Here is a 22621-nt window from a genome sequence, read left to right on the forward strand (position 1 = left end):
GGCTATTGGGTGTCAGCGAACTGATTTGGCAGCTGACACGTCACACACACACACACACACACACTGACTCGTAGTTAAAGCAGCTAAAAGGACAAAATCTTTTGCAACTAGCAGGACAATTAAGGGGGGCGGAAGAGTTCGGATTACACTTCACATGCATACACTCGATCCCTTGGGACAAAGCAAGAAATGGGGCCAGAGCATGTGGGGCAATGTCATAGTGGCTAGATCCCATGCACCTTTTGTAACACCAAGTTCAGGCCATGTCACTGCCACGGCACCTCCGCCTGGGTGCGGCTAAGGCAAGGCTGTCTGGCGCAAACTATACCTGAACGTGTAGCTTTCATACAGAATGCTGCATGTAAGGGAGACAGAAACCCACTGCTAGGAAATGTCCCCACTAATTGTAGGGAAAAGAAGGCAGAGCATGAGACAGCTGCTCCTTTGCCTGACTGGGTAGAGGGCTTCACTATGTCATGAATTCAGTGTAGCGCAAAGGACTACTGAACCCTACATCCTGAGGAGAGAGGCACAGCTTTCCCCCGGGAGGCACCATTCCAGGGGGGGGGGGGTCACTATGTGATGAAGTCACTAAATCAATAGCATGCTGAACCCTTCATCTTGTGGAGAGATACAATGGTCTCTCCAGGGGTACCATTCCAGGGGGCGTCACCAGGTCATGAAGTCAGTATAACGCAATGGTTTACGGATCCCTCCATCTTGTGGAATGAGAGACACTGCTCTCCGCAGGGGGGGCACAGTTCGAGGGGAGTATACTCTGTCATTAAGTCAGTGTAGGGCAATGGCATACTGAATCCTACATCTTGTGGAGAGAGGAAAAGCTCTGGGGGGAGGGCGCACACCATTCCAGGCCGGGGGTGGGGGGGGGGGGGGAAATCACCATCTCATGAAGTCTGAAACCTACATCTTGTGGAAAGAGACACTGCTCTCTGCAGGGGGAACACCTTCACTATGCCATGAAGTCACCTTCACTATGCCATGGAGTCAGTGTAACTCAATGGTATACTGAACCGTACATATTGTAGAGAGAGATTTCCAGGCGGGGGGGGGGGGGGGGAGGGGGGTGGGGGGAACACCAAAGGTAGGCAGAGGTAAAGTAGATAGGACCTCACTCTCTATTTGTGGTAGTGTGGTCGAGGAGTAAGGCTTTATCAGACGGTAGTGCTAAGCATTTATTGTACACGCTCAGGCAAGAAATTATGTCACACACTCAAAGATTGAGCTGAGACAGATTGTTTATATTAAAAGTATTTCTTTAGTTGCATTTCATTTTTAGAACCGAGCCAGGCCTGGTACAGGTAAATAGAATTGTACATTTCCAGACAGATCAGCAAGCAAGCTGGATGAGAATGTAATCTGTTACAGGCTTGTAAAATATTTCAAAACAGTTGGAATTACTTTGTGATTACTTTTTGGATTACTTTTTCTACTCCGTGTGATACGCCTAGATAAGACACTGGGACATTTTCTTCATAAAGGTAAGAAAAACAGGCTGGGGGTTGCCTGGAAATAGTCGGTTGGGCCACCCAAGGTCATGGGGCAGCGGGTGAGGGAGTGTCTTTAGGCACCAGGGTTTCCTTACCAGCTCCAGTTGCGAGTACCCTTCACATAGAGGCTACAGGCATAGTCTGGAGGCTTGAGGTAGGTTAGGGATCACCAGATCCCAAGTCAGGATCGCCAGGAACACCTTGTGGTGTTGGGGCACTCAAACTTGGGGTATGGGCGTCGGAGTAGAGTGGTGAAGACCTGCGGATTCGGAAGGAGCCAGAGTCTGGTTCCTGAGCATGTTCTGTGCTCCAGGGAAACAGAGTCCTTGTAGGGAAGGCAGGGCAGGCCCTCCGGGTTCTGGGGGCTGCTGGCTGAAGGACATGCCGGGATTCCGCTGGAGCAGGTAGAGGTTTCAACAGGCCGGTAGGACTGGGGCCAAGGCAGTTGGGTCCTCCACTTCTTTGCATCTCAGGTAGGAACAGTTCGGGACCATTGGGTCCCTTCCTTGGGTTGGGTACACCCCCTATTATGCCACCCTCCAGTGGTAGGGGGCATAAGCCTCTCTGGTTGGCTAGGTACCCCCATCTTCAAGATGGTAGGGACTGAGTTGTGCTTCACCTCTTCTCACTCACCTGAGGGGGTGAGCCTCCTATCTTAGTTTTCCTGCCGATTCTCCCTCCCAAAGTGGGGGTTAGAAATGGTGGGGGCCAGTTTGCTGGGAGTAGCAAATGGCTGGGTCAGCTCACAAAGGTGGTAAGCCTTTGAAGCTTCCCCTTCGTGGACCCTGCCTATCCTGGGGAAGGAGGCTTGGCACCTCCACCCAGGATGTGCATTGTTTCTGGCCCCCTGAGAGCAGCAGGCTCTCGACCCAGGGGTCCAGAAACATGTCTGACATTAGTGTGGGTTTAATGTGCTGAGAAGTTTGATACCGAACTTCTCAGTTTCCAATAAAATCATTATGGTGCTGTGGAGTTGGTAATGAGAAACTACCAGACAATACACTCTTTTATGGCTTTCATGAACTTATAATGTCTAAGAATGGACTTAAACACTGTAGGGGCACAGGGCTCATGCACCTGTACTCTCACCACTGGTATACTGCACCCGGTTAGAGGGGTGACTGACCTATGCCAGGGCAGTGGGTTGTAGGCATGGCACACAGGGATGTGTGCCATGTCAACTCCTCACTTTACTCTGCACTACAACGTGCAGCCTGCTATGGCAGTGTGCGAGTGTCAGGGTACAGGGCCTCTAAGGGTGGCACAATAGGTGCTGCAGCCCTCAGAGGCCACTCTGGTCACAGTGCCCTGGGTACCTTTTAAAGGTACTGACATGTGGCCAGAGAGGTGCCAATTGGGGGTACAAGGTACAGTTTTATGGAAAGAACATAGGCCCCTGGGTACCAGGTTAGCAGGAACCCAGGGAACACTTAGTCAAAAAGCATCAACATTAAGGGGGAAACCAGGCCAAAAAGGAGCACTTTCATACAGGGCTTCGCTATGTCATGAAGTCAGTGTAACTCAATGGTATACTGACCCCATCTCTCGTGGAGCGATACAAAGCATGGGGGGGGGGGGGGGGGGGGGAGGGGGCTTTGCTATGTCATTAAGTCAGTGTCGCACTATGGAATACTGAGCCCTGTATCTTGTGGTGAGGCACGGCTCTCCGGGGAGGGAGCATTCCAGCGGGGCTTCACTACGTCATGAAGTCAGCGTAACTCAATGGTATACTGAACCCTACATCTAGTGGAGATGGAGGGACCATTCCAAGAGGGCACCACTATGACATTGCAATGGCATCATGGTGACCTTTTCTCTTGCACATAACCCAATTGTGTAAGCCATGCCAGCTGCACGGGAACAAGTGCCGCTTTAGGAGTAAAGACTTCAGTTCAGTGAGGACACGGAAAGCAAAGGACAGAGGCTAGAGGGCAGTGAAGAACTAGAGAGTAAAAAATATACTTACTGTTCATAAGGACGCGCAATTAATTTTGATACCATGGGCATGAGATCAACACAGCACCCGGGTGAGACGCAAGCCTTCTCTTCCTGTATGCTGAAAGTACAGAGGGGAATTACATCCGATTCACTCAAAGACTCACGTGAAGAACAAGAGACGTGTTCGCTTAGACATACCTGTTTGTGAGGCTTGGCAGGCAGTCTGCCAACACACCGAGGTCTTCGATCCTGCAGAAGCAAAAGAATAGTTAAAGAAACATGCTTCATTGAACACGGTTCTGAATACCCCGGTCCGCACATCCGACACCTTTTCATGTATCCCTCAGCTGACATGCAGCGTTCGTGCAATGCCACACTGCGGACATCCTCCCCATCCATCCTTCTATCACACACTTCCAACATAAGACACAGAACACGTGACCCTAGCACAAACCACAACCCTCGGCAGGGTGGGATGCTTGGGGAAAAGCAAACACCGGACACTACTCCCCGACTGTACAGCACAACAAACAGGCACCCCTGCAAACGCTGCTATGCGGCCCCTCCTGCCCCCTGCAAGCACCGCTGCGCGGACCCTCCTGCCCCCATGCAAGCACCGCTGCACGGCCACTCCTGCCCCCCTGCAAGCACCGCTGCACGGCCACTCCTGCCCCCCTGCAAGCACCGCTGCACGGCCACTCCTGCCCCCCTGCATGCAGCGCTGCACGGCCACTCCTGCCCCCCTGCATGCAGCGCTGCACGGCCACTCCTGCCCCCCTGCATGCAGCGCTGCACGGCCACTCCTGCCCACCTGAAAGCACCGCGGCACGGCCACTCCTGCCCCCCTGCAAGCACCGCGGCACGGCCACTCCTGCCCCCCTGCAAGCACCGCGGCCACTCCTGCCTCCCTGCAAGCACCGCTGCACGGCCACTCCTGCCCCCCTGCAAGCACCGCTGCACGGCCACTCCTGCCCCCCTGCAAGCACCGCTGCACGGCCACTCCTGCCCCCCTGCAAGCACCGCTGCACGGCCACTCCTGCCCCCCTGCAAGCACCGCTGCACGGCCACTCCTGCCCCCCTGCAAGCACCGCTGCACGGCCACTCCTGCCCCCCTGCAAGCACCGCTGCACGGTGTGAGAAAGTGGCTCTGTATATACTGTTCCCTAATAGGTACAGGGTGTACAGAGTCCACAGTCCCCCAGAGGCTGATAGAGGTCAAAGTCAGGTATGACCTTACTCTCAAAAAGTGGTAGCTTGGTCGAGCAGTAAGGCAGTACCAGAGGACAGTGTAAAGCATTTATTGTACACACCCAGTCAGCAAATGGTTTCACGCACTCAATAACTGAACTCTAGGCCAATGGTTTATATATATATATAAAATATATGCTTGTTTTATTTTTAGAACCACGGAGGGGATAAAAATATACTTTCTCAGAATGAGAGGTTGAATATAAATACTTTTGCCATAAGCAATAAATTTATGTAAACAGTCACAGTTGGTTGTAATAAACAATCCTATTTCCTAAACATAACAATGCATTGAGCTCAATGGTAAATTCAGGTTATTTGTAATAAATTACTTTTCAGATTACTTTTGGAATTCCAGGTCTGGCTCCTAGATCCAGCCTTGGGTCAGTATTCAGAATCAAGTGATGAAAGTCGACTTAATAACTGTAATGATTTTTAAATAATATTTAGCTATTTCAAAAGATAGCACTTAGAAAATATTTCATAGGAAACATTCAATGGATCTCTATGGCAAGAAATTCAAATTGCAGGTAGAGTACTTTATCGTTACTTTAGTAATCCAGGACTGGGTACCTAGACCCAGGACTGGGGTCCTTATCTGAAACAGGTAAGTAATTTCGTTTGCAGAAATGGTACGATTTTAAAAGAATATTTCAAATTTGCAAAAATAGACACTTAGAAGAAATTTCACAGAAAAGCAGACAATGGTTTCCTATGGGAGAAAAATGAGTTAGAGGTAAGTATAGTTGTGGACACTTTTCAGAGTCAGGGCTGGGCACCAAGATCCAGCACTGGGAGTTCACCTAGGAGCAGGTGAGTAAATTCGTTTTTGTCACTTGGCTGATTTTTGGTGAATATTTGCAGTTTTGAAAAGTTCACACTTAGAAGATTTTTGAAGAAAAAGCCAGTCAATGTTACCCTATGAGGAAAATGAAGTTAGCGGGTTAAGGGTAAGTATTCGACTGGCAGAGTTGAAATTCCGGGCATAGACTCAGGGGTCCCCCAGTGTCAGGTAGGTACAGTTGGTTCACCCTCAGCGGTTTCAGGACGGCCGGGTGCAGAGAGAGTTAGGCCCAATGTTATCCTATGAGGGATAGGGGGGCCTTGGTTGGTGGCTGCTGTCTGGCAAGCCACGCGGCTGTGGGAGCTGGGCTCCTGGTCACTTACTCAGGGCAAGTGGGGAAGTAGGTTAGTGTAGAGAGGGCACTGCCAGGGCCACTCTGGCGGCTGGGTGCAGGGTGCTTTTGAGACTTCGGGCGCTCAATGGAAATCAATGGGAATGTTCCGGTTTGGAAAAAGGCTGCAAGCTCGGGGACGAGGATGCTTCAGGTGCCACCACCACTTCGAGAGGTAAGTTGGGTAGTTGTAGATTAGGTGGGTACCCCGGGATTGGGCACAGGGGGCCGCAGGCCGCCGGGTGCAGGGGTGCCTATTGACGTCTGAAATCTTACCCTCTTGTTGATCGCGGTTGGGGTGGCACTCTGTTCTGAGGCTGCAGGCTTCTTCCGGAATGTCGAGGGGGGTCCTTGGGTGCCGGACTCGGGGTCACAGTCGCCGTGGGGGTCGTCCTCAGGGTCTTTGTCCACTCCGGCACTGGCCAGGCTTGGCTGGTGCAGAGTGGGTTGGGTCCGCGGTTCCGGGCTGCTGCCAGGGGTTAAAAATAGGTTTCTTGAGTAGAGCCTCTACTCATGGGAGTCCCAGGGGCTTAGAGCCAAGAGGTAGCCAGGTCCTCCGGGGTTGGTGAGGTTGCTGGCCACGAGAGATGCCGCGCTGGTGCAGGTTCGAGAGTCGACAGGCCGGTAGGGCTGGGGCCAAAGCAGTTGGTGTCTTCTTCTCTTTTTAGCAGCTGCAGGGCAGGTCCTTGTTCTTCTTGCTCTTCTTGTAGTTTTCTATCTGGAATCTAGGGAAGGAAGGTTCAGGGTGCCCCTAAATACTAGATTTAGGGGCGTTACAGGTAGGTGAAGGCCAGGGACCAATGGGTCCTTGTCCTGGGGTGGGTACACCCCCTATCCTGCCTCTCTCCTGTGGGAGGGGGGCAGTAGCCTAATCCTGATAGGGTAGGGCCCCCCATCTTCAAGATGGCGAGAGCCCGGAGATGTGCTTCACCTCGCCTCCCCCACCTGAGGGGTGGGGTGGGCAGGCTGGCACATCCCCTGTCCTTGTATGGGGTTTCCGGCCAAGCTTCCCGCCAGAGTGGGGGGTTGCAGTGGCCTGGGGAAACTCCAAGAGGCGGCATGCCTTTGAAGCTTCCCTTTGCTCATCCTGGGGGAGGAGATTTATCACCTCACCCAGGATGTGCATTGTTGCAGGCCCGGGAGAGCAGGGGCTCTCCCACCCAGGGGTCCAGCAACGTGTCTGCTGTGTGGCAGCCTGGGCAGCCTCAGAGCAGACGTGGATTGTAGGTTAGTTGTAAGGGGGCATCTCTAAGATGCCCTCTGGGGTGCTTGGTACATTAAATCTCACACTGGCATCAGTGTGGGTTTAATGTGCTGAGAAGTTTGGTACCAAACTTCCCAGTCTTTAGTGTTGCCATTATGGTGCTGTGGAGCTCGTGTTTGACGAGCTCTCAGCACCATGTACTCTTAAATGGCAGCACTGCACTTACAGTGCCCGGGAATGGACCTGGGTACTGTAGGGGCACAGGGCTCCTGCTCCTGTGCCCACACCATGGGCATAAGGCACCCAGCCAGAGGGGTGACTGACATATGCCTTGGCAGTGTGGGTGTTGGGCATGGCACACAGAGATGTGTGCCATGTCGACTCTTCATTTTGTCCTGCATCCAGACACTCAGCCTGCAAAGGCAGTGTGTGTGTGTGTAAGGGTACAGGGCCCCTAAGGGTGGCACAAGGAGTGCTGCAGCCCTTAGGGGCCTTCCCTGGTCACAAGGCCCTGGGTACCTAGGGTACCATTTACTAGGGGCTGACATGTGGCCAGGGTTTGCCAATTTGGAGTTTGTGTGTTTTAAGGAAGGAACATAGGCCCTGGGCACCTGATTGGCAGGAGTCCAGGGTACACTCAGTCAAAGTACATTCAGCAATTTAGCAAAAAATGGGGGCATACCATGCAAGAAAGATGGCACTCACACACGGCCACTCCTGCCCCCCTGCAAGCACCGCTGCACGGCCACTCTTGCCCCCCTGCAAGCACCGCTGCACGGCCACTCCTGCCCCACTGCAAGCACCGCTGCACGGCCACTCCTGCCCCCCTGCAAGCACCGCTGCACGGCCACTCCTGCCCCCCTGCAAGCACCGCTGCACGGCCACTCCTGCCCTCCTGCAAGCACCGCTGCACGGCCACTCCTGCCCCAACACAGCTACTGATCCTCAATCGGCAAAAGCTGGTGTCTCTCTACCAGTGCAGAGTACCTTGTCTCTCTGCAGAGGGAGAAGAAACACTGTAATAACCAGAATTGTGCTCTAAGAGTTATGAGGACTCAGATAGGTTTGATACAACTCTAAACAATATGTTCCTGAAAAAAAAAAAACAGCAACCGGAGACTTGCCCACACAGAGCGGAAAACGCATATTAATCCCAGAGTACAGGAGAGGGAAACATTACTGTAGTCCATACATCAACAGCAGGAAACACGGAACAGCACAGCAGACAAGAAGGTCTTTCAGCACAAATTAGAACCACAAAACCAGTAGAATCGGTCTGCAATGTGACCGTAATGTACAGCTCCTAAAACTAAATGAAACTGCCAACGGTGAAACAATCCAAGACGAGGAGCACTATAGGACGACAACCTTATTCATCCCCCCTCCTCCCCCAGACGAGGAGCAGTATGGGAGAACGGCCTTCTTCATACCAACCCCAAGACGAGGAGCACTATGGGAGGACGGCCTTATTCATTCCAACCCCAAGACGAGGAGCAGTATGGGAGGACGGCCTTATTCATCTCCACCCCAAGACGAGGAACACTATGGGAGGACGGCCTTATTCATCCCATGACGAGCAGCACTATGAGAGGACGGCCTTATTCATCTTCACCCCAAGACGAGGAGCACTATGGGAGGACGGCCTTATTCATTCCAACCCCAAGACGAGGAGCAGTATGGGAGGACGGCCTTATTCATCTCCACCCCAAGACGAGGAACACTATGGGAGGACGGCCTTATTCATCCCAAGATGAGGAGCACTATGGGAGGACGGCCTTATTCATCTTCACCCCAAGACGATGAGCACTATGGGAGGACGGCCTTTTTCATCCAAACCCCAAGACGAGGAGCACTATGGGAGGACGGCCATATTCATCTCCACCCAAGACGATGAGCACTATGGGAGGACGGCCTTATTCATCTCCACCCAAGAATATGAGCACTATGGGAGGACGGCCTTATTCATACCAACCCTTAAACGAGGAGCACTATGGGAGGACGGCCTTATTCATCTCCACCCCAAGACTAGGGACACTGTGGGAGGACGGCCTTATTCATCTCCAACCCAAGACGAGGAACACTGTGGGAGGACGGCCTTTTTCATCCCAAGACGAGGAGCACTATGGGAGGACGGCCTTTTTCATCCCAAGACGAGGAGCAGTATGGGAGGACGGCCTTATTCATTCCAACCCCAAGACGAGGAGCAGTATGGGAGGACGGCCTTATTCATCTCCACCCCAAGACGAGGAACACTATGGGAGGACGGCCTTATTCATCCCAAGATGAGGAGCACTATGGGAGGACGGCCTTATTCATCTTCACCCCAAGACGATGAGCACTATGGGAGGACGGCCTTTTTCATCCAAACCCCAAGACGAGGAGCACTGTGGGAGGACGGCCTTATTCATCTTCACCCCAAGACGAAGAGCACTATGGGAGGACGGCTTTATTCATCTCCACCCCAAGACGAAGAGCACTATGGGAGGACGGCCTAACTCATCCCAAGACGAGGAGCACTATGGGAGGACGGCCTAATTCATCCCAAGACGAGGAGCAGTATGGGAGGTCGGCCTTATTCATCCCAACCTCCTTGCGTGGACCTGCCCACCAGTCGAGTTAAAGATCACAGAGCACCGCTAATTATACAAACAAATAAGGGTCATGGGGGCCTGATGTACAAAGAGCGACGAAGATTCTTCGCCTCCTTTTGTGCTTCAACTTACCTGAAGACGAAGACTTCGACGAGGAGTGGTGGTGATGGCTCCGCAACTGGTCATACGACCTCCCTCTCGACCAGGACTTGGAACTGCGTGGAGCCGACTGCCGGGCCACCAGATGCTTTCGGGACTGCTCCTGCAAAGACTTCGTGGCCATGGCCCAGCAGTCAGAGCACGACTTCGGGTTGTGGGCACGCTTCAGACACCATTGGCACACGAGATAGGGGTCGGTTGCCGACATCAGCTTGTGGCAGGAGCCACAAAGCTTGAAGTCGGTCTGACGAGATGACATCCGTGTGCACCAGAAGACGCGACGACTCGAAAAGAAGCCGACAAAAAAGTTGCAGAAAGAGTCAATAAGCGAATCAAGGTACCGCTCTCTCTGAATCTGCACTGGCTGGCGCGGAAAAAGGAAGAACTGACCTCAGCGTGCAGGGGTGGCACCTAAGTAGATACCGCAATGTCATTCCAGCAATCACAACGCCAATGACGAATGCGGAGTCGACCGACGCCACCTACTGACGTGCAGGGGGTACTGCTGAAGAAAAATTCTCCGGCTCCAGCCTGACGCCTGGGGGTAATTCTAAGGTGAGGAATCCATAACTAATAGTCTCTTTCAGATAAGCCTATTAAAACATCATGAGCCAGCATTTACAAAGGACAATGACACAAGCCAATTAAAAATATGGGGAGAGAGAAGGCGGAGCTTCAAGTCCATACTTCAATACAGCAGGAAAAACTCCTTCCCTGCTCTCCCGCCTTCCACTTGGCACATGGATTTCCTCCTGCCAATACCAGGAGTAAACCAATGACCGCATCCATGGTGTTGATGTGCCTTATAAGATAACTGGCGAACACCCACAAACTTCTGAATGTATACCTTTCCAAGACTTTGCAAAGCATCCGTGCTGTGGAAAACTGACTCTCTGCCCCATCAATGGTGTAATATTAGAGAAAATCCTTTCAAAACCACGAAATCCTACACAATGTGCCAATTTACTGCATTAAACAAGCCGACAGAGTATGAACGTCCAACATATGTACCCGAAAGGCGTAGTGAATTTGGCCGATAATTAGTAAATAGCACGTTGTGGTGAAAAGCCCCGAGTAATAGCAAGGTGCATTATGAAAACAAAGTAAGGTAGCCCGCCTCCGCCACAACCCAACTTTACAGACAAATAATGCACGCGCCCGAGTGAGGCCTGTGTAATCCCTGCCTCCCATCTGCTATCAGAATTTCACATGCTGAGACACCCTGAACCCCCGCTTCAAGGCACTGTCGGGGCCCTCTGAGACATTGCCACATTCCAGACGCCCTCACGTGTTCTGAGTTTCCAGGACGCAGCTCATCACCTTTGTGCTGCCGGGCAGCCCATATCAAAGCGCTAACTTGGAGATTTCGCGGTCTCTGGGGCAGGTTGGGCCTCAAGCAGCTATAAACATATTTGTACGAAGGAAGTAAAAAAACAATGCTATAGGTCTCGCAATTGCGAGTTTTTAACCTCTGGCATTGCAAAAGTTTAAAAAAGATAGAACGCGCGGTCCGTGAAGAGGGTGAAGCGCTCCGAATTAAAGTTAAAAAAATTACATGTTAGCTGATCACGGTGTCCCTGAAGCGGGCGCCGTCCTCAGGATGCACGTACAACAACAAAAAGCAGCCGCCATTGTCAATAAAGTAAATAGTGCTCACCCACTAGATAAAGCATGCCGTGTAACAAGCAAACTAAAAGGTCCCTTGGGATCAGGGACTCAATGTTATTTAATTCAGGTCGCGAATACAAAACACAGATTTTCTCACAAGATTAAGAATGGGGATTGGCCACTTTTTAATAGCTTCTAAACAATGGGTAAGTGGAAACGAAATCTCCCAAAGTGTCCCTGCGAAGGAAGATCAGACAACTTTGCATTTTATTTTGCGACTTGCATAAAGACATTAGGAAGAGCATTTTACGTCCATTATTTTTAAAGACCAGATTGCTTACATATAAAATTGCCTTTGAATACATTTGTAATTTAGTTAACAACAGTTTATAATGCAGTGGCGACCTACGTTCAGAAGGCAAATAGAATAAGAAAAAAAAAAAAAATCACATCTTGAGGCCCTCGTATACGAAGAAGACAGGATGCATATTGACTTATGATGCGCAGGATCATGTTTTGTTCTCGTACTGTATAATTTGCACGTACCACTTTTAGGGTGACCAACCGTCCGCTATTTGGGCCCCTTGTCCGTGAGCATTTCTTTCACGGACGCCTGTTGTCTGTAATTTTGGGGACGGCAGCAAGCGGTGCTGTTCCCCTGTGCCCATCGGAGCCAGCTCGCATTTCTGAGGTCGCAGCAGCCCCTCCCCTGACCACGCTCCTCTTTGTACAGGCCCATTGTCATTCTGACGTGGCAGATTATAACCTAAAGAATGACAGTGGGCCAAAGGTGTAGGGAAGCACCCGGGGGTCAGATAAGTGTTTCATGGCCCTTCCTAACCCGCAAATCAGCACAGGACAGATTAACAAAGAAATAAAGCAAGAATAATCACTGTGGTGCAGCTGTGTGTGGGGGGGGGGGGGGGGGGGTTGGAGGGGATGTAGGGGGGGCAGAGGGTGCCGAAGTAGCCAGAAGCGGTGACAGAAAGAGAAATTATGATAATGGTAAATCAAAAAGAAGCACAAGGCAAATGGAGAGAGAAAGCGAAGGAAGAATAGAATGCAAATAATGAAAGAAAGCAGGAAAGAGAGAAAGATTTAGATTTAACAATGGAAGGACGGACAAAAGGATGATCAAATGGGAAAAAAGAAACACAAAATGAATGTTAATGCGGAATATGGAAATGTGAAAAGAAAATGAAATGAATTTAAAGAATAGAGAGAATGAGAGACTGAATGAAAGGATGCACAGACAGAAAGAAAAATAAATGGAGTATGTAAAGAAGAAAGTAGAGAACAAAGGTGGACAGAAAAAAGGACGTAAGGAAAGAAATAAAATGAAAAGCCGGAAAGAATAAAAGACAACCGTCAATACAGGCAAAAGCAGTTTTTGACCAGGTTTCTTTCCTGCTGTAAAAGCCTAATTTTGGATTATTTTTACAAATTTTCATCAGAGGAACAATTTTCCCCAGACTTCAAAAGGAAAGACCAGGATAGCTCACTTTGCTTCTTTATTTTGTGCCATATATGGCGTGGGTATTTTATTTTTCTGGCTCCTCCCTTGCAATGGGCCCTTGTGTAGTTACACCTTGTGGCGTGCCGTCCTCTGCATAGGCCTAGGGCACAGCATGCTGCTTTTGTGGAGGAGCTGTGCTGGAGGACTAAGTTACATTTTGAAAGACTTCTGTGTGCTTTGTGTGCCTGCAATTTTCGGGCCATATCAAAAATGTCTATTTAACTCTGCTGATTAATGTATCTCTTGGAGAGATCTGAGTTTTCACTAATCCCGGTTTTGACTCAAAGAATCATAGAGGCATAATGCGCCTCTTGTAAAGCACAACTTATAACATGCAGAGCAAAGTATTAATTGTAAAGACAACCCCAACCACTGTGTTAGGGAAGAGGGGTGGTGCAGTGGCCAGGGCAGCTCACTACGGAACACGGGGTCTCATGGTTCGAACCCCGATGCTGGCGGCAGGTTAGCCCAGCACCTTGTGACTCTGGGCAATAGCTCGCTTAATCTTCCTGATGGCCCCCAGCGCCGGGACATCTCTCCGGAGGTAGCTGTGTGCGCTTAACAAATGCTGGTATTTCATATATGTGATGCGTTATATCCTCAGTTTGTATTTCGGGGTCACTGGAATTATGCGGCTTCAACAGTTTTTCCATGATTATGGATTGGCCGCATGTGCCACATAATCCATCATTATCTGAAGATTATAATTTAAAAACAGTGTCTACCTCAAATGGTAAACAAATAACTATAAAGGCAGTGACGTGTTGCAAAGGCCCTTTGTAAAGGTTGACTGGTCACCTTCCTTTGCATATTACTAAATTTGGGTGTTATACGGGTACTAATGAGGTGCAACATATGACCAGAAAGTGTTAAAATGTGCATAAATTCCCTTTTCTTGCCAAATAATTTAGTCAACGCTGCAGCATAATTTGGCCCTCCCTGCTGCATAATTCCAGTGGCCCTGCATATAGTACCTACCAAGTATGTAAGCCATGTGACTCCTACACCTTGTAGCCCTCCTTGTCTTAAAAATATCCTATATATTGATTTACATACTTATATGAGTCATTGTCTCTGAAAAATAAGTGATTGAGTAAAGCGCTCAACACCCTACATTGGGCTGAGCAGCACTGTAAAATAAATGACATACACATCAGCAAGGGTCTATGTAGAGATGAGGGGCACCATGGGAGGTTGATAGTGAGGGAATCTGTGCAGAGGGAGGTCTTTGGTGGAGGGGCGTCATGAAGGCTGAAGGTCTCTGCATCCCCTGCAGTGCGGGTGGGACAACACTTCAAAGGAACCCCAAACTCTAAACAAAATATCATATGAAATACCACAAATAGACCTGCACGGGTGCTCAAAGCTGTGCACATAACAAATCGGTGAGGTGCTCGATTGTCTCAACTTAATATAAACTTATTTTGACGTGTACTTATTTTGGTTGTCTATTTACTTACTTATACACTATTGTACGACTTCCTCTGATGTGTTTGAAAACGTACCTTTTGTCCCAAATTTCTGTCCTGAATTTTGACCTTCTGTCCTGAGTTTTTGTCCTGAACTTTGACCCTTTGTCCTGAAGTTTTACACTAACTGTCCTGAATTTGCACCTATGCCAGTTGGTTACCCTAGCCACTTTATGCATAAAGTGTCCCTTGGGATAGTTTTTAGGTATTTATGGTATCTCGTTTTCTAAGTGTACTCAAGTATGGTAGAAATGTTTTTTTTAATCTTTAATGTCTTTTATTGTATACACTGCGATGAAATGTGAAAATGCTTTTACCTTTAGGATGCTTTTATGGTTGTATTTTTAACCGAATAAAGCTGGATGCGACTCTAAAAAGGTCCAGTCCTTATGGGCAGTAACCAATGGAGACTGGGCGGTACCAAGGCGGGACTAACAAGCCTCGATGAATCGGATGCCAGCGTTTACCAAGGAGATTAACAGAAGCCAATTACAAATATGGGAGGAGCGTGGGCGAGGCTTGCACAGCATACTCTACTACAGCATGCCTCACAGAGCAAGCAGCGCATGCACGCTGCTGCGAGGCTCGACCTAAAAACAGATTTCACACAACCGCAAACAAGCCTTGCAAAGTCAATGAATTGGACACTTAGAAAAAGTAGTAGTCGAGCAGGTCCAGGCATTTTATCTGCATTGCAATGGATTCCCATGGAGTGGTCCTGATGCAAGGGATGAAGGATGCTGAAGATACTCTAAGGATGCTGTGGATCAGACGTGGTTGACAAGGGACTTCCTACAGGGATTCCTCAGTCCACAAGGACGGTGAGGGGGTACTGGATGAAGGGTTGACATCCCACAAAGTCCAGTCAACATTGGACTACCAGTCGTCTGATGTCATGGTCAAAGGCTAATTCTTCCAGTGTCGATAACTAGTCTTCGGAGGGTCCCAAGAGCACTCCTAAGTTCAGCGAACTAGGGTGCAACTCTGTGCATGGGGGCATAATCCTTGGTGCTGAATGGCAGCGGGGATAGCGGTTTGAAGACTTTCAGATACCAACTAGCCACAGCAGGCTACTTCAGCTGCTGTGTCCCTGTGCTGCGAAAAGGAGCCATATCAACTAGCCTTTGAGTCTTGGCGTGACTGGGCTCTTGAGACAGCTTGTCAAGAGCAGGACATGGCAGGCACAGTCCCTCTCTTTGCTAGCCACTAAGTTCAGTCTTCGATGATTTGGTAGGGTCTGGGTGCCAGGGCTGCCCCCCTCATGCTTGAAATGTGCCCTCAGGGCAGAATATGGTTGGTAGCCAATGGGCTGCCAGGTTCTCTCCCGCCTGGTGACCCATTCCTGTTGAGTGTGGCATCTGGCTATCCCAAAATGCACCATTCTGCCCACTTCCAAGATGGTGAGAGCCCTCTCTTGACACTCAGAGCTCCTAAGCCCACCCCCGGAGATGTGGCTACCAAGGGGTACACATGGAAATACCGGTTTGACAACTGGCTTCTCCCCAGTACCAGCCTGTCTACCTATACAATAGAGAAGCCCCTCTCACGTGTTTTGTCCTTCAGAGGAGGCTTCCTCCTTGAAACTCACCTTTTGGGTCACCCACTGTGTGGCTTCCTGCAGGAGGAAGGTAACACCTCTCTCCCAAGCGCACTCCTAGTGTCCTTTCCAGGGATTCGTTAGCACGTCACCCTAGGAGGGCAGAAAGCTGTCTGCCGCACAAGCCCCGTATACATCAGTAAACGGGCACGGGAAACTAAGGTGGCAACTTCTAAAGTTGCACCTTGTCCACCAGATACAAAATTTAATTTAACCATTTAATCTGATTTAATGCACAGATTATTTTGATACAAAACAGTACCAACCTTGGTAGTCCCATCCAGACATTTTCAGGGCTGAGGTGCCAGCCTGTAACTCTGTACTTGCCAATGGGGCTACTAGCCTCCCCACTGTAAAACAACAATCTTGGGTTGTTACTGCTGGAACATGTATACACACAAGCACCCCGACTTAAGGCTCAGACTGCCTGCTATAGGGGCGACAATTATGCAATAAAAGGGGAGATGTGGACTAGTCATTACCTTAAACTGCGTAGTAGAGTTATCAGTTTTAATTTGCGCTTTCAGTCTACAGTGGCAGCCTGGGAATCATGGCTTACCTGGTCATACTTGTAGGCACACAACAAGTGATGTAGTACACGAGAGACAACCTACAGGGCCTAGGTACTCCTGCTACCATATACTTGTACACACCTGTATCCTATACCACTAACACAATCAAAACCCATACCATACGTAACTTTATCCCATCCAGACACACACTCCCTGCTCTAATTACTTCAACAGACCCCTTGGTCACCAACAAACCTATACTCCGCCTTTCATTATTTCTTCGAACACCCTCCTTTTCTTTCTACCACAACAACACAACAGCACAACACTTACACTCCACTGCACTACACATTACACCTTGCAGCAAACCAGTCAAAGACAAACACTCCTAACTCTACTTCATCCCCTCCTACACTCTACTTAAACACATCACCCCCTTACCTTACAACTTCCACTCACAAACAATACTATACAAACAAATTAATCTCAAACAAATATATCAGCACCTCGTTTCACTACTTCTCAAAAACAAAAACACACAGGCACAATAAAATTTCACCATGCACAATACCTCATTAAACGTTCCGTCACAAACTACAAACATACACCCACCTTTCAGACTACACAAATGAACAAACTCCAATGCCAAGCTTTCCCTTTACCCCCAACATGACATATACAGCAACTCTTTCACGCGCCTCTCATCCATTGGACAATTTAGAGCCTTACTACATGACCCCCATGCTGCAACACCACCCCTAACTCATACACCTTCAGCCCCAAATAGATGCAAACAAAATAAGCAACAAGCCACATCTCACAACTTCGCTTCTCCATGGCTACTGCACAAGGTTACACTACAAAAACACAGCGCCCCAACTCGCTCTCAACCACTGTCTCTACCAGCTACACAAGCAGACCCATCAAAATGCCTTCTTAGTCTGCTGGACGAGGAACACGATACAGAACAGCTACACAATTGCTATTCTCAATTACCCAATACCAACACTAAGGACACACCTGCCACAAGTCCATAAAATACTGCTCACTCTTCTACAAAACAGTCACACTGTCACCAAAGCACGTTCTTTAAACTAATAAATGCTCGATCGCTTTCCAAAAACAAACATCTCATCCACGACCTTCTCATTGACACAAAACCGGACTTACTTTTCATTACTGAATCATGGTTGGGAGAGGATATCGCTCCAGTCCTGCATGAAGCCGTTTCCTAGGCTATCACCCAAAATCATATAGGCAAAAAAAGAGGTGGTCTCGCTTTTGTGTTCAGACAAACTTACATATCACTAAAGTTGACAACATCTTCATAAAAGGTTGCGAGGCCCTTTTCACCAGACGCAATCAAACACCATCTTCGTCCTGTAACTTCATGCTCCTTTACAGACCTCCGCCTAGCAACGCAACATTCCCAGACACTTCTAGACACTGTTTCAAACCTGATAACTGTACACTCCAACCTATGCATTCTATGTGACATCAACATTTGGTTTGATAAACCCAATAAGACCCATCCAAAAACAATCATCGCTAGCCTAGACACACTGAACCTACATCAGATTGTCCACAAACCCACACACAACACTGGACACATCCTAGGTGTCGTCTTTGCTAATACCAAACTGGTTACCTTTCAAACAAGGATACCACCACATAGGCCACCATTTCCTTGCTTTCCAACATAAACCAACACAAAGCGACGCATCTAAAACCACCTTACGTGCATCCACCTATCGACCTTGGAACAAACTCAATTTGGAACACTTAAAAACACAACTAACAGCCAGTACAGATCTAGAAACAATAAATTCTGATAAAAAGCTATACGATTGGTAACAGGAAGCTTTTAATATCCTAATACCACTAAAAATGACAACAGAACAAAAAACAGGCACCTTGGAGAAATACAGAGATAAAACAATAAATTAGAAAGCTGTAACGTGCCTGGCTCAAAACAAACACCAATCAAGACAAACTTCACCAACAGAAAATTAAGATTGTACAAGTCAACAATCAAAAAAGCTAAGAAAAAATACTATTTCAGACAGAATTCAAAATGCTAAATGTGCAAATAAAGAATTCTTTAAAATTCTCACTGAATTTCTCATACCCAACTGTCTAGAAGGAGCTCATCCGGTTATTCAAGATTTCACAGACAAACTGGCAAACCATTACAGGGCCAAAGCAGACACGTTGGACTCGTACTTAAAACAGAAACAAAGCACCAGTACCGACTCTTTTACAAAACAATCCAAGAATACTCTAACCCAGCCTCTCCATTCCTAAAAACATTTCACACAATACATTTATGGACCTGGTCAAAGCAAGCAGGCCCGCCGGCAGCCCTTCTGACCCGTGCCCACCACAAACCTTCAAGACAATTCTTCTAACAACCTCTGCTGCCACTCCAGTAAGAAGAATCAACGATTCCTTAACTACCGGAATATTTCCAGAAGAACTCCAAAAAAAAAAAAAAAAAAAAAAATCACACATCCGCCCTTTACTGAAGAAAACAAACTTGGACCCGCTGAACCCTGACAACTACAGACCCATTACAAATGGACCTTTCCTGGGCAAACTGATAGAAAGAGCAGCGTTCGCCCAGATGTCACAATTAATTGAAGAGAATGCAATACTTTCAGACTTCCAAACAGGATTCCGTCCGGGAAGAGCACAGAATCTGCCCTCGTTGCCATCTGTGATTACCTGAAGAACATAGTTGACCGCAACGGGGTTGCTGCACTACTTCTCTTGGAATCTCTCGGCTGCCTTTGAGACGGTTGACCATGACACTCTGATACAAAGACTCTACGAAGCTGGCATAGAGGCGACTGCTCTAGACTGGATCACATCCTACTTTTGCAACAGAACTAATGTCATCCATACACCCCTTTCTCGTCTAAACCATCCTTCACAAAAGCAGGGATCCCTCAAGGCTCTACCATCTCGCTCATGCTTTTCAACATCTACATAAAGTCATTACCCGCAATGATCAATCAATTTCACCTCATGTGCTATAATTATGGAGATCTAAGGTAAGGTAGATTCTGTTGGGAAGAGAATAATTACTTTAACTTGGTCATAAACATATAAGCACACCTAGATTGATGTAATCAAGTGGAATTGTATTAGCAAATTAATTCATTTTTCTTACAATACACTTTGGTGATAACAGTCAGGCTGTCACAGGAAACAAAAGGTTCATTCATCGCTGGCCGCCAAGAGCCTTGTGATTGACGCCGCAGCCGATGTGACTCACCTACATGGCTGCACTAATTATTTGACTCCTGCTCCTACTATTCAACATTGATGCAGTCTCTCATCCTTGACTAGAATCCCTCCTCCGGTGGATCCTTCAATCAAAGCACTCATCAGGCTTTTGATTGTTATCTCAACTGGCTGCCCCCCCCTGTCCTGAAGACCTGCTGCGACTCCACCTGAATCACGCACCTATTGAGTCGAAATGTCGACTTGCCTACACAATCATTTCCTTAATCTTTCCACTTCATGTGAAAAGCAGAACCTTGTGCGGATTGGAGATTTAAGTTTATAGGGATTGAGGTCTATTGAATGAACATTTTATATACGTTTTGTACAGCACTTTAAATATGTATTCACCCAAAGCACTTTGTCACTTCTAGATCACCTAATCACAGATTAGTCTATTTTGCGTTGTTTTTTTAAACATTTTGTTTCCCTTGACAGCCAGGACTACGTTATCACCAAAGTATATTTTAAGAAAAATGAATACATTTGCTAATACAATTCCACTTGATTACATCAATCTAGGCGTGTTCCTTTTCGTTTCTTGTATATGCGTTTATGACAAAGTTAAAGTTATTATTCTCTTCCCGACAGACCCTACCTTACCTTAGATTCCAGATACCCAGGTTCTGAGGGTCACTGGGTAACCCCATTATACTGGATGTATAATTATGGAAATGACATGCAAATACTCCTTCAACTGGAATGCTTCAAAGTCTATTGAAACTCGCCAATTTTCAGTTGTCTCAGCGCTGTGGATCAATGGATGCCGTGGAGCCACCTCAAATTGAACGCTTCCAAAACAGAAATACTCCTGTGTGGCGATTGGAAAAATTATGACCCGCTTGCTGCGTGGCCTGATGAACTGGGATCACTGCCTAAAGTATCTAAGGAAGTAAGAAACCTCGGCATGACCATAGACTCCAAGTGATCAATGAATGCCCAAGTGGACAAACTAGCAAGACCAAGCTTGGTTACTATAAAAACTGGGAATGCAAATGCAGGTATGGAGGTCTGCTGCCCTTTGCAAGTCACAAATCCTGTATGTGCAGTCAATGCAAAAAGCAACCTGCCTAGTTGGGCCGATGGCTTTGCAATCCCCTGTGAATGGCTAGTTTGCTTTGTGACGTAGGTCGCACTGCAGGCTGCACGCCCGCTCTCTGACCTGCGAACAAAAGCAAACAGTACATCAGGTCCCTGGTTAAATATCGCAGCAGGATATCCATACTCCTGCATCGATCGCTGCGCATCATTTAGCATCGAGATGCTTCAGGTGACAGCGAACTTCACAAACATAAAATATGGAGGAGAAAATAGGCAGAAGGCCCAAATGAAGGGATTCCATAGGCAGGTATACCTTGTTAAAGCAAATCCCAGCAGTGAACAGCTGGACTCCAGCAACTACACCACAACTGCTCAAAATATCCTGGAGAATGAACTCCTTCAGGTTGACATATCCCAGCACTGTGGTACAACTCACTGCAGATATCATGCAACTTTTAAATTGTACCTGAACAAATCCAACAATCCTCAAATCCAACCCTTCTCCCCATTGACCTATCTCTACCAATGAGAAGCTCAGAGAATCCATGACACCGTCCCAACGTTTCACCTATTAGACACAGAAAAGGTCCAGCAGTACACAAGATAACTTTCAATCCTGACCTGGGCTGTATCAGACAAGTAGGGAAGTTCCTAGAGGAATCCGCCCCTGACAATAGAAAACATTACACCTCCTTAGCGCAAAAAACAAATCTCATGTGGAACACTTTCTTCTAAAGAAATGTAGCAGAAGGAAAGTAACCAAGAGTAGGGAGAAGAAAACAACATATTGCAGAGCAGTCTGGCTTCAGACTCGGGACAGCGAGTATTGTGGTACAAAGTAGCCGGACATACTAACACACCATGACCTTCCGAGCACCACGAATGGAGGGACAGAGGCGCTGCACTCCAGAGGATTATACCGTCCTCCAAAACAAACAGCGAGAAGAAATACTGGTGCTGCACTCAGGGAACTACACCTTCCTCCAAAAAAACCAGCAAGAATGGAGATGGGGCACAGGCACTGCCCTCCAGGGGATTAAAACTCCCTCCAAAAAAAAAAAAAAAAGCAGCAAGAATAGAAAAGGGACTCTGGTGCTGCCGGAAGGGATCCAGTTGCTGCACTCCAGGGTATTGCACCTCCTCCAAAACAAGCAGCAAGAATGTAGAAGAAATTCAGGCGCTGCACCCCACGGGATTCCACCTTCCTCCAGAAGTAGTAGAAACAATACAGAAGGGATACAGGAGTTGCACTCCAGGGGAAATTACACCTTCCTCCAAAACATGCAGCAAGAATAGAGAAGGGACGCAGGCGCTGCACTCCAGGGGAATTACACCTTCCTCCAAAACATGCAGCAAGAATAGAGAAGGGACGCAGGCGCTGCACTCCAGGGGAATTACACCTTCCTCCAAAACATGCAGCAAGAATAGAGAAGGGACGCAGGCGCTGCACTCCAGGGGAATTACACCTTCCTCCAAAACATGCAGCAAGAATAGAGAAGGGACGCAGGCGCTGCACTCCAGGGGAATTACACCTTCCTCCAAAACATGCAGCAAGAATAGAGAAGGGACGCAGGCGCTGCACTCCAGGAGAATACACCTTTCTCCAAAACATGAAGCAAAATGGAGTACGGACGTGGGTGCTGCACTCCTGGGGATTACATCATACTCTAAAATAAGCAGCAACACCGGAGAAGGGGTGCAGGCACTGCACTCAAAGCCATTACACCTTCCTCGAAAATATGCAGAAAGTTTTGAGAAGGTACAGAGACA

The 22621-nt window shown here is 48.2% G+C and overlaps 1 protein-coding gene across 3 annotated transcripts in view; it reads right to left on the reverse strand.

Moving 5' to 3' along the window:
• The window catches only part of KATNBL1 (katanin regulatory subunit B1 like 1), a 77296-nt gene that overhangs the window by 25585 nt on the left and 29090 nt on the right, over nt 1-22621 (reverse strand). For all 3 annotated transcript variants that reach the window (XM_085627471.1, XM_085627472.1, XM_085627470.1), the window contains 2 exons: nt 3645-3695; nt 3475-3564 (listed from right to left, as the gene is read on the reverse strand). In XM_085627471.1, the coding sequence (XP_085483597.1) occupies nt 3475-3564; nt 3645-3695 (141 nt within the window). The remainder of the gene's footprint in view (nt 1-3474; nt 3565-3644; nt 3696-22621) is intronic.

The sequence above is a fragment of the Triturus cristatus genome, chromosome 9 (genome assembly GCF_964204655.1).
Source record: "Triturus cristatus chromosome 9, aTriCri1.1, whole genome shotgun sequence".
Classification (NCBI taxonomy): domain Eukaryota; kingdom Metazoa; phylum Chordata; class Amphibia; order Caudata; family Salamandridae; genus Triturus; species Triturus cristatus.